Genomic DNA, 19,958 nt, shown 5'->3' with positions numbered 1-19,958 from the left:
TGCTATGCACGGCATTGACGGAAGCCCTGGGCTGACGTCATGCTATTTGGCACATAGCATGTACAGATGCTCGGGGTCGAAGTCTTTGCCTTGCAATGCATAGCGGATACGGAATCCCCGAAGTATGTATGACTGTTGCGTACCCCGCGACATGACTACGAAGCGTTAGTACCGATACGACTCGGATATGACGTGTCTTTCAGACACTGATCCGAGATTGGAAAAATTCTGATCCGTAAAAAAAACATAAAAAACCTAGTATTGCGCTTTTCAGTGACAATACGGATTAGTGTTTCGTTTCCATGGAAGCAGCGAAAATACGCGCCGATTGTTGGAAAACTTCGAATTTACTTGTATTTTAAGCTGATTTATCGTAAACCAAGACGAAAATCAAAATTTCAAGAACGCCACCCCATGCGGAATAAACTATTCTTTCGAACAAGCCCTCCATCACCTCGGTACGCCATAAATTCGGGAAGCCTCATGGATTTTAGTGAACATAATTACGATTATTAGCTTCAGTATATCAATCACGCGTGGACGTCCACGTAACGCGCAGTGCCAAAAACGAACTGGCAGTCTTGGTAACCCACTCACTTAATCACGCTGCCGTTTTAGATATGCAAGTTTCTATGGATGGTAACCGGTCGCCTGAGTGAGGGCCACAACTGTCAGCGGAGACCCTGGGCGCCTACCGGCTTGTTTTTTTTTTGCGGAATTCAGGACTCGTTTTTCAGAAGTTCAATAATTCTCAACTATCAGTCGTTTTCCCAAGGATTTGCAGAAATAGTTTGTAGCGTTCTGAATGCAAAAACAAATAGAATTATAAGCCATGAACCCGTGATTTGAATACGCAACCTTCTGATCTGGAGTCAGACGCGCTACCGCTGCGCCACGGAGTCGCTGTGTGCTGAGTTTAAATATTACGTTCACGTATATTTAAAACCAAATGTCGATCATTGCATCTTACTTGACCTGTGATAACTTGATCATCTTCTCCCATTTAGTTCGAATCGCTCTTATCTCTGTAAAATCATTTTATTTAATATTGAAGTTGCATAATCCTTGCTGATATCATTTCACCGATCATTGCTCATTTCCTCAACGCCTCATTACGAATCGGCTTCATGCCATCACCTGTCAAGCTTGTGCGTGTCATACCTTTCTCTAAATCTGAAGATAAAATAAATCCGCCAAATTATAGAACAAGTTCTATTTTGCCAGCAATCACTATTGTTTTTAAAAAATTCATATCGCAAGTTAATTGACTTTTGTCAAAATCACAAGCTTATCAATAAGTACCAATTTGGTTTTAATAAAAATCATACACCACTTCACTTCACCACTTCATTTAATGGCTATTCTACCAGGCCATATAACATACACAACTACAATACAAGATCAACGGAACACACTCTTTCTATTAACCTCGTTTGTCAGGTTCCGAAACTCAAAATTGCTGTAGATACAAGGGAGTAAAAATGGGCAATGATATACCAAGTGAGTTAAAAAGCATGCCACCACACCAGCTCTTCAAAGACAGGTTAAAAAATATTTAATATCACAATATATACTGTAGGAAAGAATGTTTGTGTTGGAAACATGGCCCTGATCATTTTTGTTAAGTTTCATACTTTAAATGTGTAAGTCCTATACTATTTTCCTATACTGAATGTGTCAACATCCGAGAAAATGCTTCAATGCCAATTTGTAAGAACTAGAGTGGTGCAGTCTTACTAGTACTATACTTCTATGATTAATTATTAAAAGATAGCTTTGGAAGTATTTTAAGACTATTTCACATTTCGCCTCATCTGATGTCAAGATTGTTCATTTTTTTTTTATGTAAATCCTATATTATACAATTATCATTGTACTACAAGTTGTGCAATGCCAATACTTTGTTCTTCTATTTGGACAATCCAGCGGATATGCGTCATTTTTTTAAAAATAATTTAACCAATAAAACATTCCGACTGCAATACACCAAAATTTGATTGGGTAAATTTGAATTTTCATTTCTCAACTTATTCACTCAAGTTGCCATTTGTACGACATGCATGGAAATCAATTAATATTTCAAATGTTTCATGAAACTTTGTCTAATCCATGCAACGCGTTTGACTACAAACGCGGCATCTATTACTAAATCATTCAGTTCTATTTGGGCATTCCTCTACGGGCATTGTTCTATGTAATATTTACTGCCTTCATAGCTTCTTGTGCAACGAGTTTGATTTGGCATTAATTTTGTTTCAATGCATTTTTGTATGTGAATTTGTGAAGGGAAGTCACAGTGATATACAACATACACCTGGAATAAAAACAAATTATATAGAATATATATTCACCTTTCTGTATTGAACGCTCTGTGATAATTTAAACCAATTTTAAATCATTAAATATATTACAAATCGAACGTCATCACTTTCGCTTTGAATATCGAATTTCTTTTCTTATCTGAATGCCAATCTTGAACTTATTTATTTGTTAGAGTCCGTACAGATGGAACAGTGGGGTATTTATACCTGGTTTATGCAGCCGTTTGTTGAATATATAACCACCTAATGTTCGTATGTCGAACTGTGGCTCTAGTGAAATTTCCATGATATGAGTTAAATATTTGACAGAATGATGACTCATTTATTTCAGATAAACATGAAGTAAAAATCAGCCCTAATTTGTTTTTGAATTGGAAGGATTTGTCGCCATGGTTTTATCATCGAGAGTTGAAAAAGGGGAAATGTTCAAATAAAAATCTTGATAAGAGACAAAACATACAAAATAAAATTTAGGCTATAAGCTCGAACTGTGAAAAAATAAGTAGATGAACAAAATATACTTGTTTAGAAATAGGAATGCCCAGGAACTCTGGGTGAATTGGTTGAAGTCTCACATCTTGCCAGTGTTCCAACATCTAGTACAAATAACATATACTTTATCGCTGCTTAAAGACCTCCTTAGGTCCCATTTATTCATTGTATCCGTTTCCATTTGAACTTGTTTTTGTGATGACAAATAAATGATTGATTGATTGGTTTTAGAAATTTGTCTATTTTACAAAATTGTCGTTTTGACTGATATGTTTACTACTGAGATTAGAGAATGGACAACGGAAAATCTGCACCAGAAGATATAAACAAAGCAGGTATGAAGTATCCATTTGAACAGTAATGTAACGATTCCTTTCATCTACGTAATAAAGAATTATTTATCATTGTAGATCCTTCACAGAGACGTAGATTAGACGGCGAGATACACGATGAAAATGGAGAACAAGGTAAACACTTTGATGCAGGTTTAACTCGTATTATTTGGTTTGACAGTCTTGTGCGTGGGATCGCTTACGTAAGCAGGACAACGAAACGTCAACTTTGCGTCGAAAAACAAGAGAGCTATGCTCACTAAGTTGACAAAGGCGCAATGACTAACAACAGTGCGAGTAGCCTATGCGACATATACTGAAACCCGCAATCTGATATTTCAAAAACTTCAAATCAAAATTGCAAATTAGGTCACATCGTCGAAGCGATCCGCATCGGTACCAGTGCGGTAAGGCTGCGTAGTTGAGCAGTCGAATAATGACAAACACGTGATGTCACGATGCTGCGCAATATCCGTATGGTTAGCAATAAGTTGACTAAGGCGCAATGACTAACAACAGTGCGAGTAGCCTATGCGACATATACTGAAACCCGCAATCTGATATTTCAAAAACTTCAAATCAAAATTGCAAATTAGGTCACATCGTCGAAGCGATCCGCATCGGTACCAGTGCGGTAAGACTGCGTAGTTGAGCAGTCGAATAATGACAAACACGTGATGTCACGATGCTGCGCAATATCCGTATGGTTAGCAATAATTTGATTAAAATTTCAAGTTCCATATCATTCAAAATAAAATTGAAATGAGCCTCAGAGATGAACGCCTTTTTCAACAATAACAACAACAAGAATTTAGCAAAACGATCCACACTTTGTGTATTGGTGTCATTTGATTGGAAATATTTTCTATCAAATGTCAGAACAAAGTCAAATTAAAGACTTTTTAATTCAGGAAATAAAATTTACTTACTCAACTGCGCTAAAATATTTGCGCAGCCTCCTAGAATCGAGAGTTGACAGTCGAAATTAAGTTATACATAAGCAGGTAATCAGTTGTTATCTATTCACATTGCTTTGTTTATTTTTCATAGCGATTTCGTACTATTTATCCAACTGTAAATAAATCTCTTTATTATATTGAATAATATTAAATAAGAATAACATAATGTTTTCCGCGTTATCCTTATTTAATACTATCTAGTTCAAGTATTCCTACGGCAACGCCCACATACGAATCCGAAGTAGGAAGTAGACAAGAAAAAAGGACTTGTAGATCAATATCTTAGTCATCCCCGTGTTTGTTATGTTGTACAATTGTTCTTTTTACATATAGTCCATATAACGATTCTGTTCATTCTGCAGGATTAAGCAACAGCTGCAGAAAACTTCCTCTAGTAACCGTGTTGAAAGTTTCACTAATTCTCGTTGGCCTTGGATTGATATTGGGATTAGTTATTCGTGAGTCTAAGTTTACTTGACTTTATAACTGATACTTTCTAAAACGAAAGAGCAATGCCAAACATATGGGACTGAAAGTCATATTAAAGAGTTTCTCTTATGCGATATACAAGGGCTCGGAGAAAATTTGGAATAATAAAAGAAATAGCCTCCTACCGCCTTTAAGCACTGAGAATTTACATTTGATTGTCCCATTAGTTGCAGTAAAAAAGGTCAATTTTTCACAACAATTTGCAAAACGATCCAAATGTGTCCGCATTCGAATTGGTGACGTGGAAACTGGTCTGAACCATCTGTGTTAAATGTGAAAGATAGTAATGAATGTAATTGGTCTTAGGTTTTCTTCATGCTTATGAAAGTTTTGACAATTTTGTATTGAAAAATATGGTTTTCGTTTGCGCTTCGTCCATGTATATACTGTGTTTGTGAAAAACCAAATCCTTTTGGGATATACGACCGATTATACGCCTAACATATTTGTACCTATAAATTAGATAATACTAACCAGATATTTGCAACTAAAAGGATGCTAATTATGAATTAATCCTTTTCATTGCTCTATTTTAATTTACGTATTTGATGATTAACAACACCTACAGAAGATGCTTTACCGAACTAACTCGAACACACAACTATGTCTACTTTTCACAATCAATGTAACTGAATAGCCGATAAGCAACTGATGATACAATACTTAGTGACTTTTAGTTCTCCAGCTTAAATAAAAATGTAGAAGTTAGTAGACGACAATTATTGGACATGAAATGCGCCTGTAGATTGATTTTGGTTTTTTATTGCTGTTGTGGCGATTTCTTTGTCAGACGAAGTCAAAAAGACTACGGTACCGTGCTGTTACTGTGAATTATTACATACCCTACTACTCCCTTCTGGCCTCCATGTCCGTATATTTGATTATTGCCCTTTTGTTCCAGTAATATTTTTAATTTTAGAGTTTGCAACTATGATATAAACATTAGAAATTGTTTATTTCAGGTCACCAGTTGAACAAGCAAGAGCTGAACAAGACACACGCTGCATTAGGTAAAGAGAAAACAAAGGGTGATGAATTGAAAACTGATATAAATCGCTTGATATCAGCTGTGAATTCTTTTGCCAAAGGTACACTAACTTAGACATTTGATGTTTTTCAAGTTGGCTTATCGTGTATTAAGTCTGCCGTTAGCAGAATAGTATGAAATTAATACAAAAACAACTCAAGTCAATTTTATTGTTTTCAATCTGTAAAAACAACCATATACAAAAATGAAAAAAAAGAGAAGATAATTACACAGTTTTACTGGGGGAAGGTGCGCAGGGAATCAAATCGAACATCGACACCCAAGGTTTTAATACCGGTACTTCCAGAGTATGTGTACCAAGATGGCGGACACCGGAACGTAGTATGTGTACCAGGTTAGGGTTAGGCCTTAATTTTATTCCCATTTACTTTGTTTTAGTTCTATTACTAATTCGGCAATTAGCCAAGTGACTCTCGTAGTATTTGTACCTGAAATTATGGCCTAACCCTCCACTAGTACACATACTACGTTCCGGTGTCCGCCATCTTGGTTCACATACTTCGGGAGTACCCTAATATCCAATTAAAAAGATCGGGAATCTCATTTATGGTACCACTGTTATTACCTGTAAGTACCGTGTAGTTTTGTCGCATCATATAACAAACGTTTGTTACATAATGGTCTTTCTTTCGTGCCACGTCTTAAAATTTAGATTGCATAATTCTTGAGAACCTAATCAGTGTGCTAAACTGCATGATAGGGTTAGAGTGGGCAACACTCAAAGTTTCCATTTAGCGTTAATCGTTTCAAACTTGTTTCTTCTTTCATAACAGTCATAATGGGTGGTATTTGGTATAAACTCAGTACGTTATATTCACATTTACAGAACCCAGTATCCTTTAAACCAGTGATTCCCAACCTTTTCCGTTAATTCACCCTTCGCTTATTTGGGAACTCAAAATATCGAATACCTAAAGAATATTAGATATACCACACAGTAAATATAAAGCAAAATTCCTCCCTCAAGAACGACACAATTCCTCCCCATGGAGGATTGGTTGGGAAACGTGGCTTTAAACATTTATTTGGTGAGCGATCAGACTAATTAATTGCTTTTAGAGAAATTTTGATGCTTTCATATATATATAAGCAATGGCACAGAATTTACATTCCAATCCATTCGAATCCAAAAAGTCTCGTTTATGATTAAATTTTCAAATTATATCTTTATATTTATCCACGTTCAGTGTGTGGTTAAATGCACTGCATAGGTTTCCATATTAGGGGGTGCTTTGTATACCGGATGTTGTGAAACGGAATCCCCCAATGCCGCTTTTTACGTTTCATTGGCTGGGTATCTGTAACCATTTTCAGAATATAAGCATCGCTTTAAAATTAAACTATTTTTTGTTTTATGAAGGAACATACATAACCGATGATGGAGATATATTTTGGATTGAGATCAATTTTATTAAAAAGATGATCTATGATGAAGCTGATGCTTTTTGTAAGAAAAACGATATGGTCGTTGCTAATATAAAAGACAAAGAAGGATATGATGAAGTCGTGGAAGCTATACAAGCAAGGTTACCGGAGGGAAGGTTGTATGTATTCATTTGGATTGGAACGACTGTCAATTTAACGGTGTGATTTTTTGTTTTTGTCACTAAGAAATGTGAGAGCCATTTTGGTATGTGATCCCAGCGTTTGTGATCTCAGGTATTTTAGTATCACCCTAATTCTAATTCAACGATGACAGGTTTATAGTCCGGCAGATAAGGGGTCTTTTTGGACCCAACCTTGTTTTGAGACATAAAGTTTTTTTTATTTGTGATTATTCATCTTGGGGTCATTGCCCATCATTTCTACATGGGTGTGGAGTTTGCAGCCTTGAGCAATTTTTTTTACGGCTTGATATTTGTATTAGTGGTTTTCGTCAAATCTGTGCACCATTATGGCGCACAACCTGAACCCTAACCTGTTACAATACTATGTTCAGGTTGTGCGCCATCTTGGTGCACAAACTACAGAAGCACCAAATTTACTAGGAAATAAAATCAATAACTTTTAGGTATTTGTTGAACCCAGCTTTGGGTCGCGACTCATATATATGGAAATACAGTTGAAACATACGCGTAAAATAAAGAGTACTATTTCAAAATACCCGCTTTTGTTGCAATTAACAATACAAGCCTACCGATGTAGTCGGCAGTGGTTCAAGTAGATATACACCCAATGGAGAACAGTCAATTATTTGTTAGCAAGGATTGTTATGCAGCGGGATGATCACGACAATGCAATGAAAGATAATGCTATCACGAGAACAAGAGTGAGAAAATCGCTACATTTTATAGTATATCTCTGGGAAAGAATGTAGTTCATTCTTATGTTCCATGCCAATGCTTTTAAACTACCAAAGACTCTCAACACGCTTTTTCTCTTCTATAAAAATACATTGTTATTATATATTCGCAATTCCATCTGTTTGTTCGTGCTCCCAGATAACCGATCAGTGGCATCCCATGAAGCCGGGGTTCCCTTTTAGGAAACCCTGTCATGAACTAAAAGAGGTGACTGTGCTTCTCTTGCCTGTTGTCATAATATCCCTCGAAATCAGCTACAACAAAAATTCACGAAAACGGGTTTTAGATTTTATGATTTCAATAATATTCTCGACAATGAATGATATACGGATGGTGAAATAAGATGTAAGACATTGTGTTATTTTTTTTATTTATCTTCATAATACTATCTCAGTCACGCATCCTTGTGGCAACATCCACTTACGGATCCGGAATAGAAAGTAAACAAGGAGAAAGGACCTGCAGTTCAATACACAATACCCTAGTACACCCCATAGAAAAAATTGCTCAACATTATATACTCCACACCCACCTGGGTATCATTATTTATAACATCGACATCATTTCTAAATGTCCCAAAACAATGTTTAGGCCCGATTTTGACGGACTAGTTAAGATTAAGAACTAAATGCTATTAGAATGTCTTTATGAGATTAAACGTGCCACTTTCGTATGTGATTGATATCACCCTAATTAAGCAAGTGAGGCCACGTTCCGAAGAAGTTTTTATGATTGAGATTGCATACCGAAGTGGAACCGAAATTTGTTTAGTTTCAACTTTCATTCTGTCTGTCAGTAAATTGTTCATCAAAAATGAAATTTAATCACCAAGTCACGTGTTAATGGAGATGACTATAATAAAAAAATATTATATTAAACATTGCTTCTGTAACGCAATTTATTTAGAATATTTTCAATAGATTCAGAGTGAGACAATACCATGGTATATCAAGTTTTTTGCGAATACAGTTATTATAGTACTCATCTCAAAACGAGTTATAAAATATCCTTGAATCGCACAGGTGATAAAACGAACGAAATTGAAAATTTAGTCAAATTAGATAAATATTTTGAGCACTGCTGTAACTGTCTCAACAAGCCTCATGTGCATGGCCCCAATTATTATTTGAATGCCCTCCTTCGTGAAGAGGAAAATTTAGTTTCCGTATTTACAGCGGGTTTACGTCTGAAATTAATCTTACAGCTGAAGGGTTTTATCATTCATTTTGCAGACAGGCGAAACTACACCACAAGATGTATTTTCAAAATGGAGAGTAACATTTCCAATAAAGTACGATAATTCCCGTCAATCGTCTATCAGTAATGTCATACTTGTTGTCGATGATGATACGTATAGAACCACAGGAATGGAGAATTGGCATCGTTTTCAAATAGCATATGGTGTATTATGCCAGATGTCAAAATAATTTTAATAATACTTATTCTATGAATGCTATGTATCAAGTCAACCTAAGAACTGCGATGTAAATTTATGGATTTTGTTCAAATATATGAATTTTGTAATGATGGCCTTTAAGGTCGTGTTCTTAAAATTTTGAGTATGTTTGGCTCATATATATATGTATATGTATATATATATATGCATTCTAGGCGAGTTTCAATTTTCATGTTTTGTATTTAAATATATCCTTCTTTCATTTTTTGAAGCACTATATGTGAATTTTTACTCAAATTTATACACGTGGCCAATGATCGCAAGTTCAACTACCATAAACGAGTCAAGGTTTGAAACGATGCTTGGACAATTATTGAACACCCAATCGTCTTACTGATTCTAATTGAGCCGACACCGTTAACTTATCGCTGATTAATCATTACTACAGAGTAAACATCTTTTAGTTCATTAGATTCACAACAAGTTGAATATTTGCAATAAATATAATGAAATGGAAAATAACTTTCACTTTGATTTATTTAATTTCTTACTTTTACTGGGAAGCAATTCATGAAGTTTAAACGCGCAGATGTAACAATGGGTTATCTATAACTAGTTGATATAGAGCCTCTGCTGTTATAGAGTCTTGTTCAGAGCGAAGTATGAAATCCCTTATAAATTATCTAATGTTTCACTTTTTCTACCTTTTAGTATCCCGAAGTTATATTTCCTATGTCGAATTACCATGGCATGCCTATTGGGGAACATTAAAAACGTCGATTTGAGTAGTATAAAGAATTTTTCTTGAATATTGGCTTTCCGGTTGAAACGCCTCTTCCTTTTTGAAGTTTTTGGAAAACTGAAAAATCCACCAATAACGCGTGCGATTGCATTTTGCTAAAATCGCCGATTGTTTTCTTCGGCGTGGCATGTTATTTTGGCAACACCTTCATGTTTGTGTTTATTCTACCTAAATTACAAAAAATATGCCTCGACAACGATGATATTAGTTTCTTTTTGTACTCGCACAGAATTGTGAATTATAAGTTATTATACATTAATCGGCGGCGAGATGCTAAAGACAAGTAGGGAGTGAATTGGCGACGTAAATTTTTTGATTTAAAAGCGGCAATATAAAGTACTAAAAACAAAACTTTTAACAATTTGTTGTAGGAGGCACGCGACAGATTAAAAACGCTTCTCTAGGCATAGTGAATCGCTAAATTTCGTGCCTAGAGCACGCTTTATGTTTGGTATGGTTGAGAACCATATCGTCACTAAAATCGAAACACAATCAATTGCGCACGGATTTCAGTAGTCAGTAGTCGAGTTACCTTTTTATCCATTACTTTAAAAAAAAATTTCGGGAATTTCAATGTTAACATTGTACAAGGTCGGAGACGCGACTTTTTCCGGTTTGTGATATATATATAAGATGATTTATCTAAAGTATATTTAATCAATTTTCATTGTACGAATATAAATTTTAATCCGTACGATTTTATAGCGGACTTAAGTATTTTTCTAACGGTTTTATATTAAAAATAATTTAAGGGGCAGCATTGCGATAAAGCGGAGTCAGTGTTGCATGTACAGCTCAGATTTGTCGAATTTTCAAACGGACAAAAATACGGATCAAAACAAGATATATTCCAGCAAGTCATCTCATATTTTCCTGTTCATAGACTGCCGTGGTATTTTAGATTAGTAATATTTTTATTTCGACGCAAGAAGAAGCAACCGATATCTACGTCGGACACAATTAAATTAATATAGAAAGACATTTTGAATTCTCGTAATTTTACACAACAGAAGAGTCAACAATATACGCTGAAAACGTCGGCTCTCCTAACGAGCGCGTTATCGCAGCGACTGTTTCCAAATTGGATGGGAATTTCCGATTGTGAGCTCGCACATCATCGCAGCTAAAAAGCGCTGAGATGGTTGACTGGATAATAATTCAAGCACGATGCAATAAAAATTGTTCTATAATGCTCAAAATCAAACAGCAAAATTTTTGAGGAAAATCGAGTCCTCCTGTAATCGGAGGAATAAAATGAACACAACCAATCACCCCGACAGCAAGATCTCAGTAAAAACGCATCATAGATCAATTTTCGTACTTAATTGTATAAGACAAACTTTCACAGGTAATCACCAAATACCTCATGTAACTATCATTATAGACCTGACATGGGCAAACTACGTCCCGCGGGCCAAATCCTGCCCGTTGGGTAATTCAATCTGACCCGCCTGATGCTGCCACAACCGAAGTAAAACCAAATTTTGATGCTCTAGTTAAAAATATCTAAAGGAATTTTTTGAGATTGCGTTCAAATTTAGTTTTGACACGAGGCTTATTTTTTTCCCTTTTTGCTTTTGTAACACTGTAAATATTGTTCTTAAAATGTAACTTTTACGTCACACTCATATGCACACTTGTACACACTTTTTTGCCCCTGGTCCAAACACCTCGAACACCCCACCTCTGTAAACAGTACATTGTATTAATGTGCAATTACTCTACATTCTCGCAAACTGTCATTTTAGCGTATAAATATGTTCGCGCAAATAGTCGTTTCAGCAAAAGTCTGATCTCACAGAGGGTCATTTTTGCGAAAATATAATCTCAAAAAAGACAGTCTCTGGAAAGTTCACAAAGAGTATTTTCGTGAGCAACATTCTCGTGTTTTTTACGCAAAAAACTGTGACATATGGGGGACATTACAATATTATGTATGCGCCCAGAATAAACTACTTCAACAGAATAAAAGCGGGAGTGCGACTTGCTCATACTACTAGTGATGGATCCATCTATTTCTAACTGGAAATATCTGCTTGAAAATTCTTTGTCGAACTTGATTGACGATATTGATAGTGAAGATCTTTGCTCTGAGCGAAAATGTGTAATGTTTTATATGAATAAGAATTATGCTATACTATTAAGGGTTTATATGTGTGATTGTATACTCATGTGCTGGGTTCCGTAATATCCCAAAATACAGCAATACTTTCATTCATCACGTTTCTCGTGCTTTTTTTTTACCTAATTTCAGGAATACTTAGAAGTTGCGATCAGCAACGAACTGAAACACCATATACCACGTTCCACTGCAAATAATTTCTGCAGACGTCTGTTCGTAATGAATCCCCGCTAGATGGCAGAGAGTAGTCAAAAATCTCGATGAATTATAATAAACAAAACCATGCCATCCGATACAATTTTGATGTCAAAACCGACATCAGGTATCGTGTATTTGGATCGTTGATTACGTTTCACGTTTTCTAATGTTATGTCAGATTTTGTACAAGGTATATTCAATGCCAATTACAGACACATTTCGATTGGAGAATATGTTTATCATAGATTTAGTTGTTCACGTAGAACAAAATTGAACGTATTCATAAATTTTACGAAATTTTATTGTGGTGATTTCGGACACAAGAAAAAAACTTCTACCAATCAGAAATCCTCTTTTCAGTGTTGTGTTCATGCTGTCTTTAGCGGGTAAATTTAGAATATACTGCAATTGCATTTGATTGTACTGGTGAATACAACTTTGGGAGTTACTTATTGTGGGTGGTTTACCAGCGGAAAAATGCTAAACAGCAACCTCAACCCTAAGGTTCGACTCCTCAGATCTGATTGAAACGACTAATTGCGCATCTTCTATCCCGAAGATATAACATTCATCAATATTCGCAGAGTGGTTTGGAGTCGTTTGTATTTCGAGCAATAAATATAGAGAACTCATTCTGGGCAGTCCGGATTTGCTTGCAATAAATAGTTAAGATACATTTTAATTAAAACCATTTATTTTTAAGTAAAGAATGAACAGGTAGAATTTATGTTTAAAACTTGTTGTCCATTAGTATGCCGTTCACTTTTCCTTGCGATTGCCACTTTTTCTTATCCAATGATCGGAGGATTCCCCACTTAAACGTGAAAAAAAATATAAAAATATGTAAGGATTGTGTTCAATTTATTGTGATTTTAAATTCAATTCAAAATTTGCAGCATCTTTGATTAGAATGTTGCTGCGAGTTTTTAAAAGAGACGGAAACTAAATAATAAAGAGGCACTTATTCCGGGAAAGTTATGTTTATACATTCTATCAATAATTATTCAATCTAATGGCGTATAAGACTTGTGGTCGCCATTGCATTAGCTTGCGGAATATCTTTTGAATCTTAGAAATCGAAACGCTACTTAGTTTTTTATTTGTACGAAATAAAATATTTACCGCATAAATAATAGTACTGTGCTATTTATCTGTCTATATATTTACATATAAAGGATTCAAATATATATACCTAAAATCCCGGGGTTTGATACATATTGCAATATTTGTCTGCAATTGATTCTTCGTCCACTTCTATCGTAGAACTGGGGAAAGCATCCACCACAGCTGCTCATACGACATTGTATGTTGGGATTGTAGTATTGACTGACATAGTGGTAAGATATCTGCTGGCCATGTGTGATGCATCTGTAGTTTGCACATTGTTGTTGATGGCAGTTTGGCGCGACATAACCACGTGGACATCGACCTAAATTTAAAAAATAAATACAGAATAAATGGGAGTCACCTTTGACTTATTTCTCGCATAAAACAACCTTCGTAGCTATTTGCATGTTATTAAAGAGATTTGATGCCAATATTTGGTGAGTTTTGTCCCAAGTGAGAGCGAGAGCCATGCCCGAATAATATGAGAGTAATATAATATAATATGGTCACGAGTAAAAAGTGCGTTACGGCAGACTTAGATCATGTAAACAAATTTTATGTGATTGGCAAAACCAACCCTTGTAATAACGGCATTTATTCAATTCAACGAAATAGAAACACTTTCTTCTATATCTACTAAGAAAATGAAAGAGATGAGATATTTATCCATTATTTCAAAAGATGAGCAATTTTTTTTTGCAATAAAACATCAAAAGCATAAAGAAAAACCAAGTATTAAATGGGTTTCCTTCTTGTTTAACGATCAAACAACTGCGCTAATCCTGCGATAAAAAAACCTACATTTTCTTGTAATTTCTTGATTAAAGTCGTAGAAATGAGCTCGACAACCATTGCATGATGTTCTACATTGTGCGTTAAGATTTGCTGGACATCGTGCAGTCTCACATGCGTTCCTCAAGCAGTTTGTAGGGCATTGGTTTCTGCCCAGGCCACTCAGTAGAAACAAAAGAAGCGTTCCTATAAAAAAATGATTATGTTTATGTTTTGACCAGTCAAAAATTTCCACAATCCAATTCAACCATTTGCGCTTTCAAATTCGCCTAAAATTTAAATTTGTTTCTGATTTGTTCACATGATGATACTTGATAAGGACGAATAATTAATTGTTCGAATAAAATAATTCCTGAATATATATTTAAGCTTTCATGGCATTTTACTACTTTTATTATTGAATATAAAGAGTATGTGTAATGAAAGAGAAATATTCAGTTAATGTAAACTGCATTTCTTACATTTGCGTAGGAAAGGGCAAAATGAAACTTTGCAGACATTGCCATATAAAAAATCAATTTCACCTTTTGGAATTGTTCGTTTGGGTAATTCATAGCAAACAGACGTTCCACATTTTGTCGGACAACAAATCTTTTTATCGTCATTGCAATCAGCGTTGACTGCACAGTTTGTGTCAGGACATGAAGTGTGTTTTTGAGTAGCAGGACATTTGGGATCGTATTCTGGATAATGTGACGGTCAGATATTAGTGGAACATATACTTACTCATCAATAAAAAGATATCTGGTATTTTCTATTTTTTATCGTTTAAAAGGTGAATAAAAATTAAAAAAAGAGAATCCAGCAATTTCCTAATATACATTTATTTGGCATTTATATAGTCGTTGGATCAAATGACTTCTTTCTAACAAATAAACTGCATTTTAAATGTATAGTCAGAGTTTGTCTCTTGTTTTTATTTTTTAATATTCTAACCCACTGCCAGAAACTTACTTTTGCAAGTAGGTGGTTCATCTGACCATTCTCCTGTCCAAAGACAAATTACCTTCTTTGCTCCCCATCTTTGCAATCCAGTTTTACAGTAGAAACTATTAAAAAAGTATTTCATTTGTATTGTGGTCCATGTAGTTATAAAAACAGTGACGCCAGAGTCGCACATTATGACGTTTAAGGACCAAATTCCGCCATCGTAAAAACCAAAATATTTGATTTTTCTATCCGAACGTATCTTTCACTACTATAGTCACGACCGCCATATTATTTGTATAATATCTTGTACTAGATTTTGAATATAGATTTGACTGTTTCCTGGTTGTACTGTTTATTGATAGTCACATGATTGTACATGTAATACTGGCTGATAATATCTTTGGTTTTGAAATATTCAGCCCAACGTTTACATAATGTGAGATAAAATACCTGCAATGACTCGCATAATTATTCCCATCAGTGCAATCCATTGTTCCTTGCTCGGCGGAAAAAATTATCGCATCGCAGACAACGTCTGAAATAAATATTGAAAAACACGTGTGATAAGAGTTTGCTTATGAGTTCTCTTAGAGACTTAGACTAATTTGAGGAAGCTAATACATGGTGCGCGTGGTTGCACGAAAAGTGTCAATTTTTGAACGTAATGAAAAGTAGATTGTTCAACTCCAGTTATCGTGATTTAAAATTCACTAATTCGTAACCTTTATTGTAAAATGACTTATATATATGATTATCATATATAGTTCCCAGAATAGATTTTAAAAGATGTTTTTTATGAGGACCGAGACGAAGAAAACCAAACATCTTGATTCGGTTTTAGGCATTGGTTCTCAAACTTTCTAAACCACGCCCTCCCAAAAAATTGTTTACGCCCCCTTGTGGGGCACGCCCTACCGTTTGAGAACCACTGGTTTAGAAAATATCCTCTCCTTACCATCACACGTTGGCTGCATTCCCGTCCATTTAGAGTCTTGACCACAAGTTCTTGTTCTTGATCCTTTGATTTTTTTTTGAGAATCGCAGAAAAAACTTAGTAGTAAATAAATTAGAACTCATAATTGATCAAGTTGCTATAAATATTAATTTTCTATTTTAATTTAGATTTCGTAATATCTATAGCTGATTTAGCAAGATGAAAAACTCTTCAAACCTGCATTTGTCATAAATTTTAGTTCCACTACAGCTCATAAATCCTGATTGTCCTTCAAAACTGAGTTCCGGACATTCTTTTGCTGCAAAATAAATATGAATAGAATTGCAAAATAAATACACAATAATAATATTCATAACCCAGAAAAAGGGAGAAAATTGATCAAATATTTAATATTTTATTTTCCATTTGTCGGACACGTATACAATGACTATCCTTCGAGTTTAAATTTTTGCGATTTAGGTAGAAAAGAAGTTTCTATTTTAAGGCTAAATACTAACGGGAAGCAACTAAACTGAATATTTGACACGTGATAGAATATATATGTTCCGGGAATATATTAAATAAATAAAACAACACAAACATAATTTAAAATCCAACCAAGTTGTCAAAACTGGGTCCAGTTGAAAGATTTACGTATTTTCCAAACATTAAAAACTAAAAAAAAAAAAACTAAATTGACTACTTAATGAGATTAAATAAGCAATTTTAAGAAAATCTGCAAGTCATAAAAATAAGGCAAATATTCAAATTATCAATTAGGTATACGTACGAATACAATTTGTGTCCATTATCTCCCTATCCCATAAAAGATCCTCCTTGCATGTTAGAACTATACTTTTGCTTCCATCAGCAAGACTGAATCCTTCTTTACACGAAATACTGTCAAGATAAATAATATTGAAATAAACAGAGTAAGGCATACAAATTAGAATAATAGGAAAACTATATATCAGGCAATAAATCTTTTCCGATAATAACTCAACAATGGTGTAATCAATTATAGACATAGTTCCGAAACCTCCATGCAATCGCAGTTGGTTATTGAAATTTGATCTATAATTGAAAAAAAGTTGATGAAGAGATATCTTTGGATAGAAATATCCACAGTCGTCTATTTTTATTTGGTATTGATACTTCAGAAAGTATAATGTTATTGGACGTAATTTCGCCTTATATTTCGCAATAGAAGAAGAGACAAAAGTCTTACGCAAAAAGATCTTAGACGAATATTTTGACCCCGGCAATATGGAAATAAGTGGCGTCCTAAACAACATATTTCATATTATATTCCTTAGTGCAATTCATTTTAGAATAGCGGAGAGTTATTTTTTATATTTTTTCTTGGTTTACAGTTGATCTAGATTCCCAATGTTCTCGTGTGTTATTTCGAATCATTTCTTCTCATATTTTATTGTATACTCAACTATATTTTGATAACACTTTGCGGAAATAAATAGATCGTACTTACGTGCAAGACAAAGGATCTTCATCTTCGGCACAAGCAATTTCCTGTGAATTGCCATCAATAGGTGGAGTGGTGCAACTGAGTTCTGTAAAAATCATATTTAATATAATATGTTATATAATGTGCAAACAGAGACCTAAAAATGTTTTGTGCTGCTATTGTTTTGCCTCCATAGCATAGCGCTGATATACTTTCTCTTTGCAAGTTTTTGTTTTTGTTTGTGTTCTTTGTAATAACTAATAGAATGAATTAAGATTTGACTTGGTCTGGAAGGTTATGAATTTGTTCATTCTTCTGCTTATAATCATAAAACCACAATTCTAACTCATTACTATCAATAATATGTCAAGTTTAAAATCTATCATAATATTATTTGATCGATAGCAATAATTTTGAAATATATTAAACTATTAGTCTTTTTGGTGCAAAAAATTTTCAATGTTTAATTTTATTAATTGTTAAGGTAACATATATTCCTATGTATTTCACTGCAAATACTCTATTTACTGACCTATATATTCAATGTTGAATTACCTCTTGTCTCGCAAAACACCATGCGAGCAAAAGATGCAGTTGGTCTGAACGTGACCATCCCATTACTTAACGAAGATGGATCAGAAAGGACTCCCAAAATGATTATGGTATTTGTACTTCCACCACCAGCGGTTCCAGTTGGCTCACCAGAAGACCATACTCTCGCTGGAAAACTGACGTCTGAACCATCGAAGTTTTTCACCTGTAGAGTCTGCAACAAAGATGGTAAAATGTTTTATTAAAAAAAAAGAAAAAGATAATATTCTTTATTAAATTTAGAGCGGCAGGCTGGCAAGCCGGGTAGGACTGCTTAGAAGACGCGACTTTGATAACGCTTAGTATATATATACTGTATATTCCTTCTCAAGAATATAATTAAAATAAATTTTACCTTGCAAAATCTGGGCAAGCAAAACGTGCCGTATAGAAATATTACTCAACTATTTCCTATATAATTTCGTTCTATCGATAAGAATTCTCGGTTGCATTTGACGCTATTATTATTGAATAAAACTTACTCTACTTCATAATGGCCTAATATAAGTTTTCTTTATAATTGAGTGTTTATGAAATTCAGAATTTTGGTTTAATATACTTTCTTTTTACTGCTCGCACAAAAGTTAGATTTGTCACTTACATTTGACAAACAGCAGTTGTAAGGTTGAGTTTTGATATAGATTCACGAAATGCACTCACGTTAGGATTGATTGTGTTTCCAATATGCATAAAAGCTTCGTCAGCGTTGACCAGAGAAGAGTGTGCATTTCTCACATGATCTATAATCACGTCGAAATCCATTACATCACGTATATTCAAAATAGATGAATCTTCGGCTTCACAAGCTTGCACTACTTCGAGTCGAGTAGAAGGTTTAAAATCAATCATCGTGTAACATCTTCTTCTGTGTACAAGGTGTGTGGCTCTGGATAAACATGGGTGTTGAGACTCTGTAAGAAACAGAAAAAAATTATTCACCCATTCATTTATTAAAGCAAATAGCCTACATCTTCCACAATTGATTGAAAAACGATGACACAAATTGACAAAATATTTGCTGTTCAGAAATTTATTTAGTAAAATTTTGAGATGAATTCGAATTTCACAAATTTGTAAAACAAAAATAAAGAGTTTTAATTTAATCGTCGTATATTATGGCTGTTAAATCCTAATGAATATAGAAACTGTCATATGCTTCAAAAGTGTTCATAATCATTGACTTACAATTATCGCATTAGATTACTTTTTAGCCAAATACATGGTGTCCCAACAATTTCGCCGGATTTAATAGTAATAACAACCATTTGGTTCATAGTTATTATTGTGCTTGTACTTCACATTTATTATACAATAAAATTTATTTAAACTTACAATTGTAATTGCTATAAAATCGGGCAACGATTTTGGACACCCTGTATATATCAAACAAAAATTATATCCGCATAAACCGTCTCATTGAAGCATATTTATTGATTTATATCAATATTGAGACAAAATGATATATGTATTGCAAATTAAATAGAGAATATTCTGCATACCTGATATTGAAAAAATAAAGCTCCCCACTAATATCAAGAACATAAATGTTTCTAAATCCATTGTGAACTTCCCAGCGTCTACTGTACTCTATAATTTTATGTTGAATCAATCATTGTTTAAATCATAAATATTCTTCTTTCTAATCCTCGAGGCCATGTTGATTCTAACCGACGGCAT

At 34.3% G+C, this 19,958-nt stretch overlaps 1 protein-coding gene across 1 annotated transcript; it reads right to left on the bottom strand.

The window, feature by feature from the left end:
• Positions 1-13,101: 13,101 nt before the first annotated feature.
• Positions 13,102-19,958, bottom strand: LOC144427382 (uncharacterized). Its single transcript, XM_078116549.1, has 13 exons — positions 19,781-19,958; positions 18,942-19,192; positions 18,246-18,456; positions 17,715-17,796; positions 17,016-17,125; positions 16,463-16,544; positions 16,247-16,341; positions 15,742-15,826; positions 15,316-15,410; positions 14,886-15,044; positions 14,371-14,547; positions 13,655-13,891; positions 13,102-13,276 (listed from the first exon to the last, which is right to left on the bottom strand). The coding sequence occupies exons 1-13, from the start codon at positions 19,839-19,841 to the stop codon at positions 13,251-13,253; spliced, it is 1,671 nt and encodes a 556-aa protein (XP_077972675.1). The 5' UTR covers positions 19,842-19,958; the 3' UTR covers positions 13,102-13,250.

The sequence above is a fragment of the Styela clava genome, chromosome 9 (genome assembly GCF_964204865.1).
Source record: "Styela clava chromosome 9, kaStyClav1.hap1.2, whole genome shotgun sequence".
NCBI lineage: Eukaryota > Metazoa > Chordata > Ascidiacea > Stolidobranchia > Styelidae > Styela > Styela clava.
The sequence above is the reverse complement of the archived record's forward strand: the minus strand, read 5'-3'. Positions and strand labels throughout refer to the sequence as shown.